This window comes from Clupea harengus, chromosome 5 (assembly GCF_900700415.2).
Source record: "Clupea harengus chromosome 5, Ch_v2.0.2, whole genome shotgun sequence".
Taxonomy (NCBI): Eukaryota; Metazoa; Chordata; class Actinopteri; order Clupeiformes; family Clupeidae; genus Clupea; species Clupea harengus.
In genome coordinates, this window is record NC_045156.1 from 23,734,126 (window position 1) to 23,755,549 (window position 21,424).

Sequence of the window (21,424 nt, forward strand, 5' to 3'; positions counted from 1 at the left end):
ATAAAACTGCGTGCAGTTCACCTTTTTGAAACTGGACAAATGGTCGTCAGCTTTAAATGAAACTGGACAAATGGTCATCAGCTTTAAAGAAGCTGTATTATCAGATTTATCAGAGGGTTTCTGTTGGTCTCCTAAAATGATGTCTATACACCAATGCTCTGCTGGCCGTTATGTAACTTCTATATAAAGTATTCTGATTGATATCTAAAGTTTTGCCACAACATGAAGGCCTTATGCTGGAGCTCAGCAGTGATGCAAAATTATGTTTTTTGTTCAAATGTAAAATGTTTTTGTACTATCAAATTATTAAACTGCTTGCAGTTCACCTTTTTGAATATAAATAAGAAGCTGTTAACTTTAGGCATTGTGTACAAATCTGAAGTGGACTTTTCAGTTTGAAAAGCTTTGCCCTCTGTTGCCAAGAGAGCCTCTCAAAGTCCTTGGGATACTAATGGAGTCATTTTGTGAATTTGGTTTTGTTACTGTGACTTTGTGTAGGCACCATTTTGCCTTACTGCGCATGTCTCGGTTAAAGCTGCACTAACAGAAAATAGTTTTTCTATGGGAGGCCCAGAAGATAGTTCCAATATTCACACATTTGGATGATCATCACGCAAGAAAGTGCCTTCTGCCAGCTCGTACTTGAGTCCATAACAGGCACTCCCCATGTGACCTGATGTCACCTGATGACCCCTGGTCCTAATATCTGATTGGCTGCATTCATCTTGTGCATTATGTCTATGTTCCTCATCCTCTGTTTTCCGCTGATGAGCATTGAGCATGTCAGCGTGCCACTTTTGGGAAGACAGGGGGGGCTGGGTTCCACCAGCTTTTCCACTCCTCTCCCCAGCCCTCTCCAGCGCTAAGCTGAGCTTAACAATCAGCTGACTTGATCAAAGAAACAAAGTCATATCCTATCTAACAAGACTGGAGTGTTCCCAATGCATGGTGCGGACCTCCCAGAGGACCGGGCCCGATGTACGTGCCCCGACATGGGAAAGGACCGACTTTTGTTCCCAAAGCCTGTGTGTGCCCATTAAAAGGTTTGTCTAATTGCTTTTCCATCCCGTTCTCCCACTCCCACAGACTTTTATACAATCCCTCCCTCCATTGCCATTGTAATGACCGAGGGCATACTGGCCAATTCTTCACAGTGGGACAGTGGGATGGCGTTTCCCCCCCCCCCCCCCCCCCCCATGTACTACGTTTCCCTGGAGTATGTACCTTGCGTCCATTTCCTTGAATGACAGAGAGCACTCAGCGGTAGCAGCCGCTAATGAGACTACGAGGTAAAGGGGGCCCTCCTTATTTTGTGTGGCACAGTGCACTTGTCACAGGCCGGATGGGGTGCCTCTCGGGGCCCTTCTCTCTTCCAAGAGCAAACACTGGACTTTTAATAGTGCCCCTGGTAAAGAGCTTACACCTGGTCACCGGTGGACAAAGAGGGGGGGGGGGCAGTAGAGGGAGATAACTCCAGCTGGAACAGGCCTTACCCCGAGGCAGCACAGCTGAGCTGGACACAGAGGAGATTAGGATGGGAATGTGTTCGGCTAATCCACCATTATGCTGTGGCCCTTGTCCAGTCGGTGCACCAAAGACAGCAGAGGGCCATTGTTCTGGCCCCGAAAGCAAACACCGATCAGTGCCGTAGGTTTAATATGCCATCATAATTTCAGTGTACACCAGGGCAGCCTTTCAAGTCCTATTGTGTGCTTGCTCTCAAGCATCCCATTCAGCAGCAGCAGCACGGGCCTAATCTGATGGACAAGAGTTCTCTTCGCTTGATATTGTGATTTTAGTTCGAGTTAGGTTATCAGGTGCATCATTGCAATCACACCACAACACACTATAAGTATTACATTTTATTGAGCACCATACTGTCAGTTTTAGGGAAAAGTCTGGTCCGCCCACGGGCTACATTCAGTTGATGAGATAAAGGGAAGAGGAGCAAAGTAGTTTCATGTCTTTCCATATCTGGAGTTGTTATTCATCCAGACTACGATGGCTACAACACAAGGGAAGTGTTAAAGTGTATTATGTAACAGCTGTGAACTGGAATGAGGAGATAATAACGTCTGAAGCAATGAGAAATGTGGATGTCTCACACTGATTCCAGTTAGGCTCTCTGTTCCATCTGTTGCTCAGCTCAGTGGCAACAGGCCAGTTTGCTGCCCTGTCATTGCCATGACAACGCCTAATGACATCTTTATTTGACAACCCCGCCGACACCGAGATTCGCCGAAATGCTGTTCTCCAGGGGCCACTTCGATTTTTCACTTTAAATGGGAATCTGCCTGGAAATGCAAATGGGGTCATTTCCTGAGAATGCCCTGAATAAGGTGTGAATCAAGTTAAGTAGAATCCGTCACCGCTAACTTCACTATGAATGAAGCACATGCTGTTGGTATGAAATGGAAAAACAAACAAACATTGAGCACTACCACATTAAGTAAATGAACTGTTTAGGCAAGATGCTCTAAAGTCATATAGTTAAATGTAAAACTGTACAACCATCTATTTTTCATAACCAAGTTAGTTAGGTGAATATTCCTCTAAATAAAATGCTTTCAGTTACTGTGCTTTCAAATTAACAATGTCATTTGACATTAACAATCAGCTATTTGACGATGCTATCATCAACCACCTGAAATCTATTGTACTCATCTATCACATTTTATTGATAAAAAAACTGGAAACTGGTAAAACAGGAAATCCATAATAACCATTGAATTGACCATCACTTCAAGGAGACACCAATACAATGCCAAGGCATGACATAACCAAAGGTCAGCTAAGCTCATCAAAACCAATGCCACTTTTCTCACACTCCCAGGGGACCTTTCCCCAGTTGGTGGGGGGTGAGGCCTCTGGCCAGGCCTCTTCCTGCCCCTCTATCGCCCAGCCTCCAGCCCTGTCCTTCCAGCCCCTAGCTCTGGCTCGGAGCCTGCCCCAGCCCGGCACGAGAGTGATCCCAGTCTTAAGGGGGAATAAGGAGACAGTTCACTGCCGTACCCGCTGAAGTCATCGTCCAGGCATCCGTCAAAAACCCCTTACAATGCTGTCCATTGTTGCCATTGACACTAGATTTGTTATAGACTTGAGGCTATACATTGCCACTGTTTACCGGACCAATGATAGTTTGCATGTTTTAAAATCAGCCGATGACAAAGACATAGCTCATCATCCGCACTACAAACATTTTGATGTTGTTTAAAAAAAAAAAAAAAAACAACAACTTTGAGGTGACATATGGGATGGTTGCAGTAATAAGGCAGCAATATGACTCCAGATAGTTCCTAGACATCACCGGGTTTATGTGCTGCTTGATACTGTTATAACGGTTATAACGGTGCTAACATTGTTCTCAGAGACTGACTCCGGCATCATGGAAACTTCAGCAAAGTCGATGTCAGGTCCTGTTAGCCTGCTGTTTTATTTTCCTGGCCACCTTTTCAAGTCAAAGAGTTGGAATTCATTTCGTCAGGCCGCGTCCTGCTGTGTCCGGACTAATCCTGCCCCAGGAGAGACATGCTGAGTCTGTCTCCGGGGTAACCCCTAATGGCTACCGCAACCTCTACAGTTTCATCTATAACCTTTTTCAAAAAGCAGGAAGAATGCTCCTTTATTACGCCCCTGTGATACAAAAATCCAACAAAAGATCTGAGACATTTTTTTTTCTTGGTTGATGACTCAACAACCTTGAATGTTTAAGTTGCTCAGTTGTTTTCCAATAGTCATGGACCAATACCATCTAAATAGCAAAAAAAAGTGAAATTAACTTCTTGAGTTTCAATGCAGCTCTTCATTATTGTCAGGCAGCATGTTGTTGGTCATTTGTCAGATGACCATACCATCATCCCTGAATATCACACAAGTAAAGGTCATTAACTCACCAGTACTTTTCACACCTGTTCGTTATCTGTTTGGCTCCTTTGGGTTGATGCCAAGCATAAGAACCATGGCTATTGTGTCAATACGAAAGAGTCACTCCTCCAGCATGGCTTAAGTCCATACTTTTCTACCTAGGAGTAACCATTTTCAATACTGGCAATAATACCTCAAAACAAATTCTCTCTTTTTACTTAGGACAGTGGACATGTGGATACAAGATATATTTGTCGAGGCTTTTGTTATTGCAACTGGTCTGTACTGTGTGGAGAGGCATTGCTCTGGACTACACTGTACTGAATGCATGGCTCAGTGCACAAACTTCTTTTTTTTCACTCTTTCTCTCTCTCTGAGAACAATACACAGACACATGCAGCGCACTCCCAGGGGAGACAATGTTTTCTGTGTTCCCTCTCTCTGCCACGATTGAATTCAACCAAAGACCCGTGACGCAAAGCCTGCACACCAAGGAAGTTCTAACCTAAATGTAACAAAAATTCACTTTTTTATGAGTTTACAAAAAGGTGAAATTGATTTCTGTAATTTTTACACACGCAAGGTTTTTATCATGACCTGACTTACGGGTATATATGGGAGAGAAGAGTGCCTGATAAACACCTGCTCTGTTTGACCCCTAGGCACTCTCACGTCATTGAATTAGTGGTCATGCCATACCCAGCAGAATTGTGCCTTCCGAAGTGATGTTAGGACAGTCACTGGGTTAGTGCAAACTCTGACATTACATCAGAAAAGAAACCATAAAGTTATTTTCTTTTCACATATCAACAAAGTACCACAACCAGTTCAGAGTAGCATACTTTTTGTACACATATGGCCTAGCGCATGATACTAGCCAGTGTATTATTGAAAAACTAAGCTACATAGTGGAATCTTTGTGTTTTATAATACATTTAGATTTATTCATTTAGCAGATGCTATCATCAAGAGCTACATGTTCATCAGAATGGCTACTTCATGGGTACCAAACGCGCTCAACCGGCGGAGCTGAAGCGGAGCGGCATAGATTTGGGGTTTCGCATTTCTCACTATTCTCACTGTCTAAATCTCACAATACATGTGGAATAGCATGTTGAGTGTAAATACCAATGTGTCCTTTCACGCGTGGAAGCATCCTACATTTTCATGCAATATCAGGTCTGTCAAGGAAAACATAGCTTCTGGTTGACAGTTCTGGCCCTTTTAGATGGGCTTACCTAATGGGTGTCTGTTATTTGTCTTGTCTGTCTTAGTGGCTGAATAGAAGAGATAAAGATGCTTTGAGCCATTCTGCTGCATCTGACTGTAATAATGTGGGTATGATGGTTGCTAATCTGGGCACTACCACTGTCCCAGGCGTCCCTGACATTCTGCTCATGGCTGTGTCCACCCACGTGTGAAGAAGTGGGACGCAGACACAGAGAGGGACTGTTTGCACTGTCGTCAGAAATGGAGGGATTCATCTTCGTACCCAATGCAGATGCTCTACTTCCCAATGCAAATCTACCTCAGCAATTCGGCTAACTTAATCTGCATTTTGCATATGTGAACAGCAATGTATTCAACAATGGTTCTCCATGATGATGCATTGTTTCCAATGCTGATGTCATAGTCATTGACGTAAAATGTTTAGGAAAAAAATTATCTGTCATGTTCATACATTTTTTCTCTGTTAAACTATTAAATATGTAAGTGTTTCCACAGTAATGCCATAGGGAGGGTGAAAGAAAAAAAGTGAACAATACAAACCAAGTTGTGGAGGCTGAATAACAATTCATATGTAGCAAAACCAAAAAGTAATTCAAATGTGTTTTGATGAGGATTTACAGTCAATCAAGTCAAACAAGCTTATATCTTTTCAAATCCTGCGAGGAGTATCTTTTCATTGTTCTCAAGCAGATCATTGTTGCAGGGCCGTATTTTGGACTCTGAATACGTCTGTTGCTCCCTCTGAGGAACCTTCAGCTATCTAGTTTTGTGTTCCAGGTTGTTCATGAGAGCATTAGACCTGTGCTCAGCGAATGAAGCTGTTACCACTGGGTTGACATTTTTTTTCTGTCCCTATTCTCCTTACCCCTGTAACAGTAACTCTATGGGCACAGTATATACCCACTAAGCTGTTTTTGTATGTATCATGTATATACCACCTGATGTCTGTATATACATGTATGTTATGTACATCTACCAAATGCATGCTGTGTACAACAGTTGTTGTTTCCCTTCCCCTTCTGCCTCACAACCCTCCCCCATCCCCCCCTTCCTATCTCCACCCGGCCGACCTCAAGCAGATGGGTCCCCCCTTATGTGTCGTGGTTCTGCTTATGGTTCCTTCCTGACTAACAGGGAGTTTTTCCTTGCCCCTGTTGCCTTTGTGCTTGCACTAGGGGGGTCCAGGCTCTGGACTCTGTAAAGGTTTGGACCTCTAGGTGTGCAAAACCATTTGTAGGGTTTTTTTCTGAGGAGAGATCAGTGAGTAAGGCCGTGTGGATGACAGTCATGATAAAAAATCAAGGTATTTGGATCCCGACCTCCTCAAAGAGTGCTAGGTGCATGGCTGGATTTGAAGATTATATCCAATTTTATTCATTCTTTGGCAGACTCACTCTGACTCACATGTGAAATTATGGACCTTCCGTTTTAAATCAGTCAAAACTGCTTGTCACCTATGGCAACAGGAAAATCTAGTTTCATTTGAAGAGTAGTAATGACAGTGCTAGCAAAGATATAACTGGCTAAAGATGCATTTGCTTGATGCTTGTTTCCAAGATACTTGTTCTTGTGATCACTTCTTAAATGTCTGCTAGCCAGTACTGCACAGATCTGCCCAGGACGTGTACAATTGTTTAACTGGTGTGACAGGCAACAACCAAAAGAAATATACATACTGATTTAGAGCTGTCACAAGACAGAGCATCATGGTGTGTGACCGAAAAGCAAAGGGTTGGCCATACAATGGGCTGTGCTGTGCCAAAACAGAATAATTGTCAGTAGTCAGTCAAAAGGCAAGGTGAATACACAAAGAGCAAAATGTTACATGTCTTGCATAATCCTGTGAAGTTCGCCAGATTGTAGTAAAGTATGACATATTTTCAGTCCCTCATGTATGATATCAGTTTGTTGGTTGACACCAGGTCAGTGTTCATGTTTAAAAAGTGCACAAGTTAGGTTTTGTCCCCCCCTTGAGGCTACTGCTTACTGGGGCACCCAGTAACAGGTTTAGAGATAGTGAGCCTGAATGTGAAGAACAGTAAGTAATTTAAGAGAGAGTCATTTAAGAAGTTTGCAGAACAGGAAACATTTTGTGTCCTTCACCTCAGTCTAAGTCTACGGTTGTCCTATGACACTTGCTTCTAGCTCTGAGCATGTGCACCATAGTGTGGGGCTTGAATGGAAACATTTGGCCAGTTGTACATCCTGTCATAAATACAGGGCAGAGGAAGGAACAATGAAAGAGTTAGTAAATAGAATCTGACAGTTTATACATCAAACGAAGATCAAATCTTCAGAAAATCACTGAGATTCTCACCTATGAAAGAAGTGTATGAGGACAGTATGTGAAACAGGCCACGATGCCTATACCACATCTTTGGTGTAAGGTTTTCAACCACCTCAGACTACTGCCATCTGGTGGTCTGAAATGAGAGGACAAGAATCACTCCAACACATTTGAGAATTCAGCAAACAAAGTCTTGGTGCTGTGTAGCATGATGAATGCATTCATGCATGACTAACGTCACACTACAGTGTGCTATCCCATGTACATCCCGTGTATCCCATTTTTAAACTTGATTGACATCTATGTTCAGTGTTCACTTCATCTGTATGTACATATGTTCGTACATTTATGTGTATATATTTATGTTTGTGTATGATCTTACAGGGATAGAAAAACAAAGAGGGGAGAGAAAAATGTGTGTTCAGATAAGCCACACACACACCAGTTCCGCATAGACTTTTCAGTGTGGGCATGACCATTAACATGCAAACTTCCCACATGGTCTTCTAGAGGCAGTTAACTCCTACAGTAAGATCTGAAAGTGTTTTGTTACAAGCTCGCCACACTACAACTAATCTCTCTGAGTATTTGTATATATGTCCTCTAAGCATTGTTTAGGGCGGGCCTGAATTTTGCTAGCACACAGGAAATGCTTAAAATACCTGGCAGGAAAATTGTCAAGGAAGTGAACGCAATCAGCTGTTGGTCAACGTTAGGCAGTTATATTGTGTGTTTTTTTGAGAAATACTTATGTTCATTCATCACCACACATCTTTAATTATACTTTCCCCCCTTCTGTACGTTTAGAGTGAGGCACCAAAACAAAACAAAATGTCATGAAGGGCTGTAGACAGTGGACAAACTAAATCTTTGAGTGTCTGAGCTTCATTAAAAATCATTTATTTTTGTACAAATAGAGGTCGCAACATCTGGTAGGTCACATACATCTACACAAGGCACATAGGATTCTCTGTACAGCTCAATTCTTGGGGGCATTTTTTCCTGAGGCAAAACTATCCAAAAAGCACTACACCTTTAGGACATTGTGTGGACAGACAAAGGCCTATATTCTAAGAAAATGGTTATTCGTATCGTAATAATGTGGACTGATTACACCGCTCACCCTACCCCATGTTGAAAAGACCTTTCACAGTGATATGTAGAACTTGGACCATAATACTTTTTGCCATATAAATTAAGGCAAACAAATATTCAGGTTCAGTTCTGACACATATTTCATGATGCAGTACACATTTAGGGGACCATTTTTGCTCAGTGCTGCAAACTTTTCTCCAGTGGTGGATGCTTCCTTATTGCATCTTTAAAATCTCCAGACATTTAAGAAAACATTGACCAAATAGCCTGCACCAATCACATTTACATATATGAAATAAACAAAATAGAAAAAATTACAACCAGGGTGAAAAAAAAAGAAGAAAATCACAACTCTATCTTATGTGCTTCAAAATCAGTGGTCTTCACCTGGGCTTCCTTGGAATCAGGTGCTTTTTTCACTGCCTTCTTTGTGGATGTGCTCTCTTTTTTGACTGCCTGTTTGGGCTTTGATTTGTCCGTCTGCTTAGGTTTTGTTTTCTCTGCCTGTTTGGGTTTTGTTTTCTCTGCCTGTTTGGACTTTGTTTTCTCTGCCTGTTTGGGTTTTGTTTTCTCTGCCTGTTTAGACTTTGATTTGTCCGTCTGCTTAGGTTTTGTTTTGTCTGCCTGTTTGGGTTTTGTTTTCACTGCTTGCTTCGCTTTCACAGATTTCTCTGGTTTGGGTTTTTCATCTGTTTTGGACGCTGTGTTGTCTTTTGCTGTGTCACTTGCGCTTTTCACCTCAGGTACAACATCATTTTGAACAGAAGTGTCTGGTGTGTCTGTCTGTTTCTCAGCCTGCTGCACCACCTGTGCAGTGGTTTGCACCTCCTCCTTCGGTGCTTGGACCATCTCTGATCCCTCAGGCTGTGCTACAGGTCTGGAGTCATCCACCGGTGCTTGGGCCATCTCTGAGCCCTCCGGCTGTGCTACAGCTCCAGAGTCATCCACCGGTGCTTGCGTATCTGTGCCGCTGTCTCCAGCTGTGCTCTGGAACTCAGCATCCACAGGAGAGGAGAACATGGTCAGAAGCTCCTGTGCTTGTATCCGTTCCTGAAAAGGCAATCCATCATAAACCATAACAAAATGGAAGGAAGAGAGAAACTAATAATGAAAAAATACAACTGTTCATAACGGGTGGGTCAATGAACCCAATTTAATGGGGTTACCTTTTCTGCATGGCGAGGGTCAAGAGTGAACCATAGTGCAATTGCACATCTCTGGCCTTTGGTGACAGCTTTGACCCCATGTGGATTCTCCTTTCCAGCACCGAAGCCCACAACACGACCACACGTAGGTCTCACAGTGGCCTGCAAAGAATGGGAAGTTCCCATGTCTTAAGTTGAAGATTACAAGAGGCGTAGAACAGCAGGACAAAAAAAACTGTAACCTCAAGTAGATTCTCACGCTTTACCAATAAATTGGTTTCATTTAAGAAACAAGGCCTTCTGAAAAGCACTTGTCTGTGACATTTGACATTCTAACCACCACAACACTCCAGCACAAGATGACATGTGTTTCTCTAGTTTCCTGTGAACTGATAGCCTGGGAGTCTGGAAGTTACTTACAGTGACGGTTTTCCCATCCAGCTCCGTGAAGATAAAATCACCTCCCTCAAAGTCCTCATTCAGATAGAGGATAGCACTGAAACAAAGTATCACAGCACATGAATACCAAAGAGTGAAGAGTGGATGGTGCTGACTGACTCCGGCAGAGAAGTAACCCTGTGGGTACCTGAAGTCTCTGTGTGTGTAGGCTGGAGGCTCTTTGAAGCACTCATTCAACTCTGAGACCAGAAGGCAGTTGTCTGCGTGCACTGGGTGGCTCAGGTCCTCGCGGTCCTCCTGTTTCTCTGTTTCAGGAGAAAAACAGGGAATCACACATCAACTCAAGAGTATGAAACAACATCCCCATCACCACCCTCCACTCAAGCAAACAACAATACATATTATAATAATTAGCAGTCATAATTACAATTTCATATCATAAAATAAAATATAATAATGTTTAATGACTCAAAGACAGACAGTTTACCTATGAGGTCTACTGAAATTATATAGTATGATATGGTCATGTAGATTTCAGGCATCAGTTTCATAGTCTGCCAGCAGAGACTGCCCACACTCACCCTCGATGGCAGAACGGCACACCAGGTGGGAGTAGGAAAAGTACAGAGGAGTTGTCAAGTGGAAGGAAGACTCCAAGACCTTACGCACTTTTTCGCTGAGGTCAAAGAAGAGACGAGCACTCTTCAAGGGAACCAAGCCCTCCTGGCCAAGCTGAAAATTGAATGTTTTTTTTTTTAAATCCATTATCTATGTGAATGAACACAGTTCTGTCTAATGGTTCAAAGTTGTTATCAGAGGCCTGGGGAGCAGACTGTGGTTTAATCTTTGAGGTGAGTTATAAAGTAGATACCTTGAGAGCCTTGAGCACTGTGACTCCTTGGAACATCTCGCTAGGGGAGTGTGGTGAGGGTTTACCCCGGTAGCCGTCCCCAGTCTTTGCCGCAGCCTGTCAGAAATGGGTGAAGGACTGATGTTAGAGTCTGCATGGATTAAATGTCTAGAACAGCGTGTAAAACAAAGTGCAAAGTTGATTTCTGACGTCAGAACATCTGACATACTGAGATGATGTAATGGTTTTCCTGCGTGACTGATAGAATATTTGGCATATCATATGCAGTGTTTTTAGGAACATTCTGCCATCACTTCATGAGCCCGGTGTAGTGCTGACTCACGTTGGAGAGGCGGTGCAGCTCGCGGCACTCATCTTCCGTGGTGACACCATCCAGCAGCACTCTCTCTGTGCCGTTCAGCATCTTTGACGTCATGGTCACCTTGATGTTGTCGAAAAGCACTGCAGCGGCAGGGAGTGCCGGCGGGCGGCTGTCTGCTTGGGGAGCTAATGTGCAAGTCATGAATGAATAATAACACTGCAAAACCAATGCCTTGCACAAGGCCAAATTCACACTGTAAGAGTACATCTTCTAAGGGTAAACCCATTTAATCCTTCATGGATTACACAGGAAATTCCTACCCTCTGACACAATCGTGGCAAGGTCTGACGAGTCCTTGTTCTTCTCTTCTACAAGTGTCTCAATCTCTTTCATAAGGTTGCCAATCTCCTCTGTGATGCGAGCAGCTGTCTCACGGTCAGTCCTGGTACATGCAAACAAGGAGGCACACTGATGTATACTTTGCTTTCCATATGCATGTGTCTTGAAGTCCTTTTGAAAGCAGGTGTCCTTTAAAAACAGGCCTTCCTTCATTATACAGTACAGAAAGTAACAACTGATTAACAAGAGAATACCATTTTGAACTCTGGTCTGAATGTCTATCATATAGCCCCAAAATGGATGAACAAGTTCTTGGGGAGGGTTATACAAGAAAATACAATACGGTAAAGTACTTTCTATAAACCTATGTACAGAATGAGAACTCTCCAATATTGTCAAAGCTGAATAATGTGTGTGAATGAAGGTTGTGATAGTTCAAGTTCATACTTCTGCTTCTCTCTCAACTTCAGTGGCATGACATCAGCTGGTGTCCAGGGATCCTGAAACGTAAATAGCCTGTGTGTCTTCATCAGTTTTCAATACACAATTTAAACAAGCCAAGCCAAATGGAACATTACATCACACCACACATAAATCATACATGAACGGTAAATGCACACAGACAACTGGTTTGTTTTACTCACTGGATCCACAAAGGTCACTCCAAATATTTCATAGCCGAAGTACAGGAGAGTCTTTTCCAACAAAGACTTCTTGTAATACTGTTTGATCACCTGAAGGATTAATAATATGAAGTGTTGATCCCCACAATCACGTTGTAATCTTACAAAATGTTCTGCCAGCCAGTTTGATTCACTTCAACATCTTCACATGAACAATTATCATTAACTCTAGGTGTGAAATTCTTTCATGGTTAACATAAGCACTTCAACTTTAATAAAAAAGGTCAAAAAGATCTGTGTAGAAATGTATGGAAATATAACATGTAAACATATTGTGAAATCACCATACAAATGCAGCACATGACAGTCCCTCCAGGATCTTGCGATTTCGCAAATTCAAACATATTCAAGGATTTCCTGCAACTCCAATTGCGGGTTGCAGTTTTCTCTTATCACTGCAATTTTTTCCAGAAAAAAAACAAACACAATTTGCCTGCATTATTTGCGACTAACTAATAACTTAAAAGCACCACAATTTTTAAGAATTCCCGCAGCAAATTCAGCCACTTTTGGCCCGCAACAATTCGAACAAACCCTCGCAAGATCCTGGTGGGACTGATAGAGCTGTTTGTGGGACGGTTCAACAGAGTGAAACTAGTACCTCTATTTCAGTTATGAGGACTGCTTTTTCCTCCCCAACAATCACATTATAATATGCCAAGTTCTGCTTCATAACCTCATCCTCAGGATGAAATAGAAGGAAGGTTTTAGCACACTCAGCAGCCTTCGCGTAGTTATCACCTGAAATGCAGTAAAGAGAGAAAATGCATTACCACCAAATCATATCGGTTCAGAGATTTGGCAATATTGTGAGACCATACAACCAATAAGAAGAAAAAGAAGAATCCATAACAAACTCAGACATACTGTTGAAGTAGGAAAACTGAAGGTAATTTAAGAGTGATGGCAAAAAGTCCTCAAACGGCTTGTCTTTCCCAGCAATGGTCGCCATCTCCAGTACACAGTTCTGCTTGCAGTTCAGAACTTGCATGAAGTGATCTGAACATGGACAGGTAACACAGCCCATTATTAACACCGGCCCCACAAGGAGACCTTCTCAAAACCACATTTTCAATTAAAACACAGATCAACCAGGACAAATACTGAGTGCTTTACCACTGAAGTAACACTAATTATACTTGGAGGAGGGGATACAGTTCACTCAATGTCATTTCACTGATTTCTAAGAGCCTGCTGGATTGAGTACATGGCCTCCAGACCACTGACTGTAAATAACAGTCATTTACAAGCATGTACTGTTATTTACAGTCATTGCTCCAGAATATCTATACAAAAAACTGGATGACATCAGAAATCTGAGACACCCATCACAAGGTGAAAGACCATATAGATCTTGTAAGAAATTTGTATTAGCTTGCCTGTCATCGATTGGAAAAGGTCTGATTTGTACTCCATGTAGTTGTAGCCATCATAGTCATACGACCCCTCACAGAGGGCACGGCACTCCTCATAGGCTGGGAAAAACTCCTCCACCGCTTTTTCAAAGAATGGAACAGCTCTCCCAAAGTGATCTGCACTGTACAACCTCTTTCCATCCAGGAAGGCAGCCTGGTGGTAAACAAGTGACAAAATGTGACAAGTCTACTAGAGGCAATCACAATGACAATGTTCATAAGTGGATACTGATACATTCTGAACGTACTGTATTGGCCTGTTTCACTTATGGCAATGCATGGCAGTTAACTCATTTGAGTCAACAACCTCCATCAGGTATGTCTGTAGTTGTTGAACTGATGTGTTACTATATGAAACAACCATATTAAAGTTACAGATAAATACCTAATGCTACAAAGGGCTTTGTTGCAATTTCTTTATTGTTATATCACAATTAAGGAAAGGTGTGTACTGTTTTGTATTTTTATCAAATAGACATTTCCTCTCACTAACCATGTGTGGTTTGGCCTCCAGATCTTTGAAGTCACTGTCCTGAACTCCCGCCATCAGCTTGTAGTAATCCAGGTTCTGCTTCATCTCCATATGGTCAGGGTTGGCCAGAAAGAAGGTGTGGGCTGCTGACACAGCCCTGTCAAGCTTTTTGATCTGGAGAATAAGGTTTCATTGATAAACATGACTGCAATTCCAAATGTTGATCAAGTTTTACTTTTGTGTTACTTTTCTCAACATTTAATTAATTTTCCAACCACATTTCTTTTTGTCAAGTAATGAATAGATGACCATGAATAACTAGGAGTATTAAAGCAGCAATACAGAGTTCTTTTACAAAACTAGTAAGCTAACTACCTAAAAGCCATGCAAAAACCTTGCAGACACCACCAACAGCCCAGCTGACACTGATAGAAGCTTGCCAACACACTAACTGGTGGATTTTGGCAGTTTACCTGGCAATGTCATGCGTGAGAAAGCTTTTCTTCCATTTTTGCAGGGTGTACCAGCCCGTTACACAGAACTACTTAGGGGCATATCCTGGATGGCTAGTGGGGAGGACACGGGTGTTTATCTGTCCTTCACATGACCATATGCTATCAAAATGAATTTGAGGATGGTACCAAAACTAGTTGCCTATAAAACCATATCTCAAAAAGTGTCAAATTGTTGCATACTTTAATTTAAAGTAAAAAAAGAGAATTTACAAAAATCACGTGAATGCATATTCACATAGCCTATCATAAACGTATGCGAAAGGGGTTCTGTAATGATATACAGAGTTATAGGCTTTGACATTTGATGTCGATAATAACCGATAATAATAATAATAATATTTTCTCCTCACGCTGCAGTGAAGACAGGTCATTAATAATACTAACTGCCCGGGCAGACGACTGATTCCACAACTAGATCAGACTTCAATGGCCTCACGTTAGTTTTCACATTGGAGCACGCTCCATTCATTTTCTCCACGGTAGCTTTAAATCTCGAAAAGTCGGTATGCTACATGCATGCAGACTCCACCTTAAGACGTGGCACTGGAACGGTTTCTGGGGGTTGGGAGAGCCAACAAATGGATGAGCCTTGCGGCAACTGATTGAATAAAAACTGTATAGCCCTTGGGGTGAAATTCTTAACAGGTTTGTGCGAAAGGACATCATGACATTTAACGTTATCTGACTAGAAGACTTTAATTTTAGGCTTTATGACATGGCCTAAACATCAAACTGTTGCTCACAAAAGACGAATGTAGCCTAGCGAACACATCTTTGTCCCACCTAGGCATTTGACCCAAATTCTTAAAACCATGAAACGCTGTGTGAGCACGTCTGATTTGGTTGCAACTACTGGCGTTTCTTTACCTTGAAATAAGCGACTTGTAGGTAATTGTATGGGGTCCTCTTCTTAAACTCGAGATCAACTTCAGCGCTAACTTTATGAAGTGTGTATGGTCCCAACTTTGCACTCTCGCAAGAAGTTGTGCAGTCGGCCCGTCTTAATATTGACTGAAAAAAGCCAAGATCTTCAACGGCCCCAGTGCCAGGTATGGCAAGCCCTACACCTGGAATATGTTGCCCAAAGGCTGTCTGGTTGGCGCATGCAAGCCTGCATTGAGCCTTGATTTTCCGGATCAACTCCTTATTCTTCAGAGCTCGCTCCATGTTCAGGATGACAGTCATCCAGTCCCCTTTGTAGTAGGCTTCCACTGCAGTGTCAAAGAGGGTGTCGTAGGGCTCCGGAATGGTAATGCCATCAGTTTGTGCATCTGACACACCATTATTCAGAAATAATATTGTGAGGAGCACAGCTACTGTGCTGAAAGACATCTTGAATCACTGGGCCCCTGCACCACTAGAGACGTGACGTCCAACAGGAGAGGGAGTCAGAGGGAAGAGGGAGCCATCCAGACGTTTTGGAGGGTGGAGCTAGAGAAGGACCGCTAGCTGGTCTACTGAAAATTACAGTCGATAGTAGTCCCAAGCCTATAAAAATACAAAGACAGAAACTCGAAGATAGAATGACCAGAAAACTTTATGGGAAACCAGTGTTTTTTTTTCTCTATTATTATTATAATCCCATAAAAGCAAAATTACCAGGGAGAGTAGGGGGCAATGTGTTGTATAAAGCATACCCAGCCCCCATATGTAATTGTGTGTTCTAAAGTAAGTTAGCTTTGTTTTTGTTATATTTCCAATCTCATTTGCAAAAAATGTATGCATATGTATATGTGTGAGTGTAAATTGACCTTTAAATTAATTAGAAAACTTACTTTTTTCCCTCGAATAATTCCTACATTTAACCACCCGGGGCCAGGATACCAGGCCTGTGTATGTTTTTTTTTTTAATGCACACCATTAATGGAAAGCTAAGGAAATTGCTGAATCTGACAAAAATAGGTGATAAGAATTGCGGACTGTACCTTTAAAGCATACCTCCTGGTTCAGAGCAAGAATAAGTTCACAAGGTGTCATGTGACAAATAATAGCCTTTTCTAAAAAGAGGTCTGCATAGTAGGCCAAAACTGTGGGGGAAAGAGAGCCATTTGTGGGGGTGATGCTATTATAAAGAATGACACACACACTGTATTGTAATGGGACATTTTCTTTACACACTATATTTAATATTAATTGATTAAACTGCTACACAATCTGTGTACTGTAATGCCAGAATAAAATGAATATATGGCTTTCCCTGCCCAGTGTCTTTCTCAGCTGGGAGGGGGCATCCATCACTTGAAACAGCTCTGGAGCTCCAACTTCTTTCAGCTATTTATTAATTTGTATAATAAACATATTTTAACAAAGAGCAAGCAACTGCTATCTGTATAGGGAACTTAATTCTTAATAACTTACTTTGTTTACTCTCTGACCATTTTCCGGCGCTTAATATTATCCCATAAAAGAGAGCACAAAACTACTCAGGAGACTAGGGAGCAATATGTTGTAGCCTAAAGAAATTTGGAACCGATTGCCCTACTGGACCTACCTCATAGCCTACATTTTCATTACTTTCCTCATTCAGGGTAACTCCATGGATTTTCGTGGACTTTAGGCAACAGACAATAACATGGTATTGAAAGTATGGTATTTCACAACGTGGTACAATTTCATAACATATGAATATTTATATATTCACTCAAATGACTTACGAAAGCGGTTTAGCGGTACTCTGTGAAAGCCTGTTTTAATTGTTAACTTTGTATGAGCACTACGGAAATAAATGAATGGATTGTATGCATATCTTAGTGCATTAACGAATTTAATATTTTCAAAAGTATATATGCAAAAATACCAAAAGGTATGGCCAATTATCGAAATATTTTCTGCAGGCAATAATTTGGTCTATTAAGAAGACGGGAAAATCTTCAGGACCTCAAAACGCCCACAACGCGACTGGTTGTTTGCAGTGTTTGCAGTGTTACAAAATGAAAAACCTATGAGCAACAAAGTCGCAGTCTCCTGAATTGTAGCAGATTTCAGCTTCAAATAACAGTCACGAGCGAGGTCAGCACTTTAACTTAGACGGAACTGTCAAAGGTTAAATTAAATTGCCATGGATAAAACAGTCAGCCTGCCAAATCAACCTGGAAACAGGACAGTCGGTAAGAAAGTTAAATTTGTCGCTCTGATTGTGTTTGGATGAGATTTTATTATTTATTGGTTATATTATGTAGTCGCATATTGGTTATGCAGACATAGCTAACTCTCTTTGCTAGCTACATAACTGTAACGCATGCCAAAGATAATAGAACATCTAACTAAGTAGCATAAGCAAATCGTTTAGAAAAGGGTGGCCTTCTGCCTTCTCTTCCCCCATTACATCACCTAGAACGTGACAGCAGTAGGCTACCCTTGTAGTAAGTAATCTTGTCGTAGAATACGAGTTGGTGTAACGTTACAGTCTCATGTCACCCGCTTTAGTTGGGTGCATGAGGTGTGGTACTGTAGGCTACGTTATGTTTACTGTAAGACAGTGCATGCTAATGACTGGCAGGGATTAAGATCAGATAGTTGTCTCTGCTTATTACCTGCAATTACCTTCGTAGTGACGCTGGTGGAATCGAATGACAAGCCGAATGGGTTGGAACTTGTGAGCTCCTATCAGACGAATAGGCTGGGTGATCCTATGGACTTGGTGTCCCTGGCACAAGTAGTACAGAAGGTAAATGCGGCACTTGCTTCACTTTCTAGATTGTATTGTAGTAAACCTCTTCCACATCACCTGTCATGTTTTTTTGTGTTCCTAGTCAGATGAATTCGTCCGAGCCAATGCTTGTAACAGGCTGACTGTCATTGCAGACCAAATCCGGTACCTCCAGGAGCAAGCTCGTAAGGTAAATTCACATATGTCAAAGCATCAAACCTTTAACTATATTCTTTTTGATCACACATTTTTCATTAATGAATGGGCAGTGATGCAGGTTTTTGTTAAAAATACATCTGGGGAACAACACAAGATCTTAAAATGTTCATATGCCATGTGTCTGGTATTGCCTTGCCAACATAAGATAAGCCAACACTAAAATTCAAAGTACCTGATGTCCACTACTCTACTTCACATAATGGAGCTGTTACAGATATTGTATTGTTTTTTCAGGTTTTAGAGGAGGCCAAGAAAGATGCTGATCTCCACCACGCTGCCTGTAATGTGGTGAAGAAACCTGGGAACATGTATTACCTTTATCTGCGTGAATCCGGACAACGTTACTTCTCCATTGTGTCTCCTCAGGTACATCAAATGTTTGATATATTACAAACATTATATCTGGTTGTGATTACAAATTGGTACAATCAGTAGCCGGTTACTTTTGATCAAGCAGGCTTTTTAGGTTTCATATACTTCTGCCATTTTTGTACTGTCAATAGCACTGTGAATACAATTCATAAAGGGTAAAGAGCAACATATACTTCATTGAGAAACTTCTCTGATTTACCAAGAGCCATCCATAACAAACTTAAAGCAGCAGTAATACGTTTTGGCCTTAAACTAGCGAGCTAACTATTACATTACATTTACATTTAGTCATTTAGCAGACGCTTTTGTCCAAAGCGACGTACAAGGGAGAGAATATTCAAGCTACGAGCAATAGAACCTGGTGTAACAATAAATAAATACTACTTTACATAAGAAATATAACAAAATGAAATAAAAAAGAAAGAAAGAAGAGCAGAAATGTAACTGCTGTAATTGCAAGTTACGCACTAGTCGAAGTGCCAGTTAGGACAGGAAGTGCTCTCTGAAGAGTTGGGTCTTCAAGAGCTTCTTAAAGGTAGAGAGGGACGCCCCTGCTCTGGTAGTGCTGGGTAGTTCATTCCACCAACGTGGAACTACAAATGAGAATAGTCTGGACTGCCGTACTTGCACAGACGGCACTGCCAAACGACGCTCACTAGAAGAGCGCAGCAAACCTACAATTAACGGCATGCAGAAACCTTGTAAACACCATCAGCAGCCTAGTTGTCACTGAAAAAAGCTTACAAACATGCCAACTGGTGTCGATAAAGCTGTCAATGGTGGCCTGTAAAAACTTTTAAAAACATTTCCGCTGAGTGTTAGAACTAGTGCATATCCTGGATGGCTAGTATGGGGGTATTATTGTTGCAGTATTATTTACAAATGTGTGTGGAGGGTTGTGTAACTGAGTGTCAGTTAGTGTGTGAGTAATCATATTTGTAAACATGTAAAAAAAAAAATCTCTAAATGGGTAATGAGATTAGCTAGTGTATTGAGATTTGTACATATATGTAGACAAATCTGTACATTTGTGCATATATCTGTGAATGTAAAGACAAATATTTAAATGCATACATATATTAATGACTGAAAAGTATAAATATTTTGCCCCAAGAGCTGAAATAGTCATCAGTTAAAACTCAGAAGGGCCTCTCAATTGGCCTTCGTTTTACATTGGATTTTCCCTACATTTCTGCCGTGGCAGATCTGCATATGCGTTGGAGATTTGTCTATCTGAGCTGTGGTATAACAGCTGAAGCTGCTTTCTCACGCGTCATATGATCTAAGCAGGTTCATATGATGCAATAGGGTGGTATGTCAAGGCAGCATTTTAAGCCTATTGAGTCTACACATGCCTTTAGATAACCTATTTTGAGGAAAAAGCAAAGCTGGTTTGAAGTGGTATCAACCAGTTACGCTATCATACACTGTGCCCACAGTCTGTTTATCTGTTGTGCTACTGTGCAATTTAGTTCCATGGAAGAAATGTCAGGCACAACCAGACATGGAGAAACACATTTTCAAATGGATGTTATCAAGCAGTAGGATTTGACTTATTTCCATAATTATGCTTTAGCTGATGATCAGTTGTTTTGACCAAGAGTATGAAAAAGCTAACATCACATAGACATTGTTGATGTTGAGTTTTGTATTTTTCTTATTTGTCAGGAATGGGGATCCAGCTGTCCACACAAGTTCCTTGGTGCCTATAAACTACAGTACGATATGTCCTGGACTCCAATAGATGATGTGGAAAAGAAGGATGCCGAGATTGCCATCATGGATAAACTACTGAACCAGCAGACTGCGCTACCTCCCTGCACAGAGCCCAACTTCCATGGCCTCTCCAAATGAGAATGACTTTTTTTTTTTTACCTCCCCAAGAGTCTTAAAAAATGAACTTAAGTGATGGTTATACGTTGAGTAATAGATGTAACCTCCACTTTAACTAAAGTGAGTTGCAGAAATGGGACTACATTCTCTCCATGAAAGCTGACAGGAATTTGGCTTGAGTCCACAGTGTGCCTCCAGATCACTTTCAGTTTGATATCACCGGTAAAAGCTCAAGCAGTAATCTTATATGAGTAGCATAACAAAATCCTACAAATATAGAATTATCAAGTCTTTTTTGAGTTATATTTCATAAATCAACATTTTATAGACACGCTATGCAGTGGTTTTTTTAAATTGATAAAATGTTGTAATGCTGTGTATTAAGAGTAATGCTTAAGGCACAATAAAAATACAAGTGTTTATCAGTATTCCTATGCATTCTATATGTTCATCCTTTCATCTCGTCTGGACCAGAAATGGGTAAACAAATGTTTATTCCATTGAAAAACCTAGGACAAGAGAAATTAATGTGTCCGAGGTGTTTCATTGTCATGCATATGGTTTTGAGTACATTAAAGGTAGTCCTTGATTACAGTCCATTACACTTTTTGTCAAATACAGCTAAATTCTCCTCACATTCCTCTAGCCCTCCAGTGTGTACACTCCCAAATACCCTCCAGTGTTTGTGCATAATCCTAGCTGTCTCAGATCGAGCCATACACTATTCCAGCCAAT

The 21,424-nt window shown here is 41.4% G+C and overlaps 2 protein-coding genes across 2 annotated transcripts; one reads left to right on the forward strand and one right to left on the reverse strand.

The window, feature by feature from the left end:
• Positions 1-8,260: 8,260 nt before the first annotated feature.
• p3h1 (prolyl 3-hydroxylase 1) lies at positions 8,261-16,103 on the reverse strand. Its single transcript, XM_012822557.3, has 15 exons — positions 15,484-16,103; positions 14,123-14,275; positions 13,594-13,783; positions 13,082-13,213; positions 12,816-12,955; positions 12,176-12,265; positions 11,979-12,031; positions 11,513-11,634; positions 11,214-11,377; positions 10,892-10,987; positions 10,602-10,752; positions 10,208-10,325; positions 10,042-10,117; positions 9,643-9,783; positions 8,261-9,526 (listed from the first exon to the last, which is right to left on the reverse strand). The coding sequence occupies exons 1-15, from the start codon at positions 15,946-15,948 to the stop codon at positions 8,822-8,824; spliced, it is 2,796 nt and encodes a 931-aa protein (XP_012678011.2). The 5' UTR covers positions 15,949-16,103; the 3' UTR covers positions 8,261-8,821.
• A 1,383-nt stretch (positions 16,104-17,486) lies between these two features.
• Positions 17,487-21,117, forward strand: c5h1orf50 (chromosome 5 C1orf50 homolog). Its single transcript, XM_012822591.3, has 5 exons — positions 17,487-17,723; positions 18,168-18,283; positions 18,369-18,455; positions 18,719-18,850; positions 20,525-21,117. Exons 1-5 carry the CDS (start codon positions 17,675-17,677, stop codon positions 20,708-20,710), a joined length of 570 nt encoding a protein of 189 aa, XP_012678045.1. The 5' UTR covers positions 17,487-17,674; the 3' UTR covers positions 20,711-21,117.
• Positions 21,118-21,424: the final 307 nt, after the last annotated feature.

Coding starts and splice junctions, on each gene's coding strand:
- p3h1 (XM_012822557.3), bottom strand. CDS start 15,948: ATGTCTTTCAGCACAGTAGCTGTGCTCCTCACAATATTATTTCTGAAT. Junction 12,032..12,175: donor GAGTGACCTTTGTGGATCCA/GTGAGTAAAACA, acceptor TTTACGTTTCAG/GATCCCTGGACACCAGCTGA. Junction 10,988..11,213: donor AGCTGCACCGCCTCTCCAAC/GTGAGTCAGCAC, acceptor CATTTCTGACAG/GCTGCGGCAAAGACTGGGGA.
- c5h1orf50 (XM_012822591.3), top strand. CDS start 17,675: ATGGATAAAACAGTCAGCCTGCCAAATCAACCTGGAAACAGGACAGTC. Junction 17,724..18,167: donor ACCTGGAAACAGGACAGTCG/GTAAGAAAGTTA, acceptor TTACCTTCGTAG/TGACGCTGGTGGAATCGAAT. Junction 18,284..18,368: donor TGGCACAAGTAGTACAGAAG/GTAAATGCGGCA, acceptor TTGTGTTCCTAG/TCAGATGAATTCGTCCGAGC.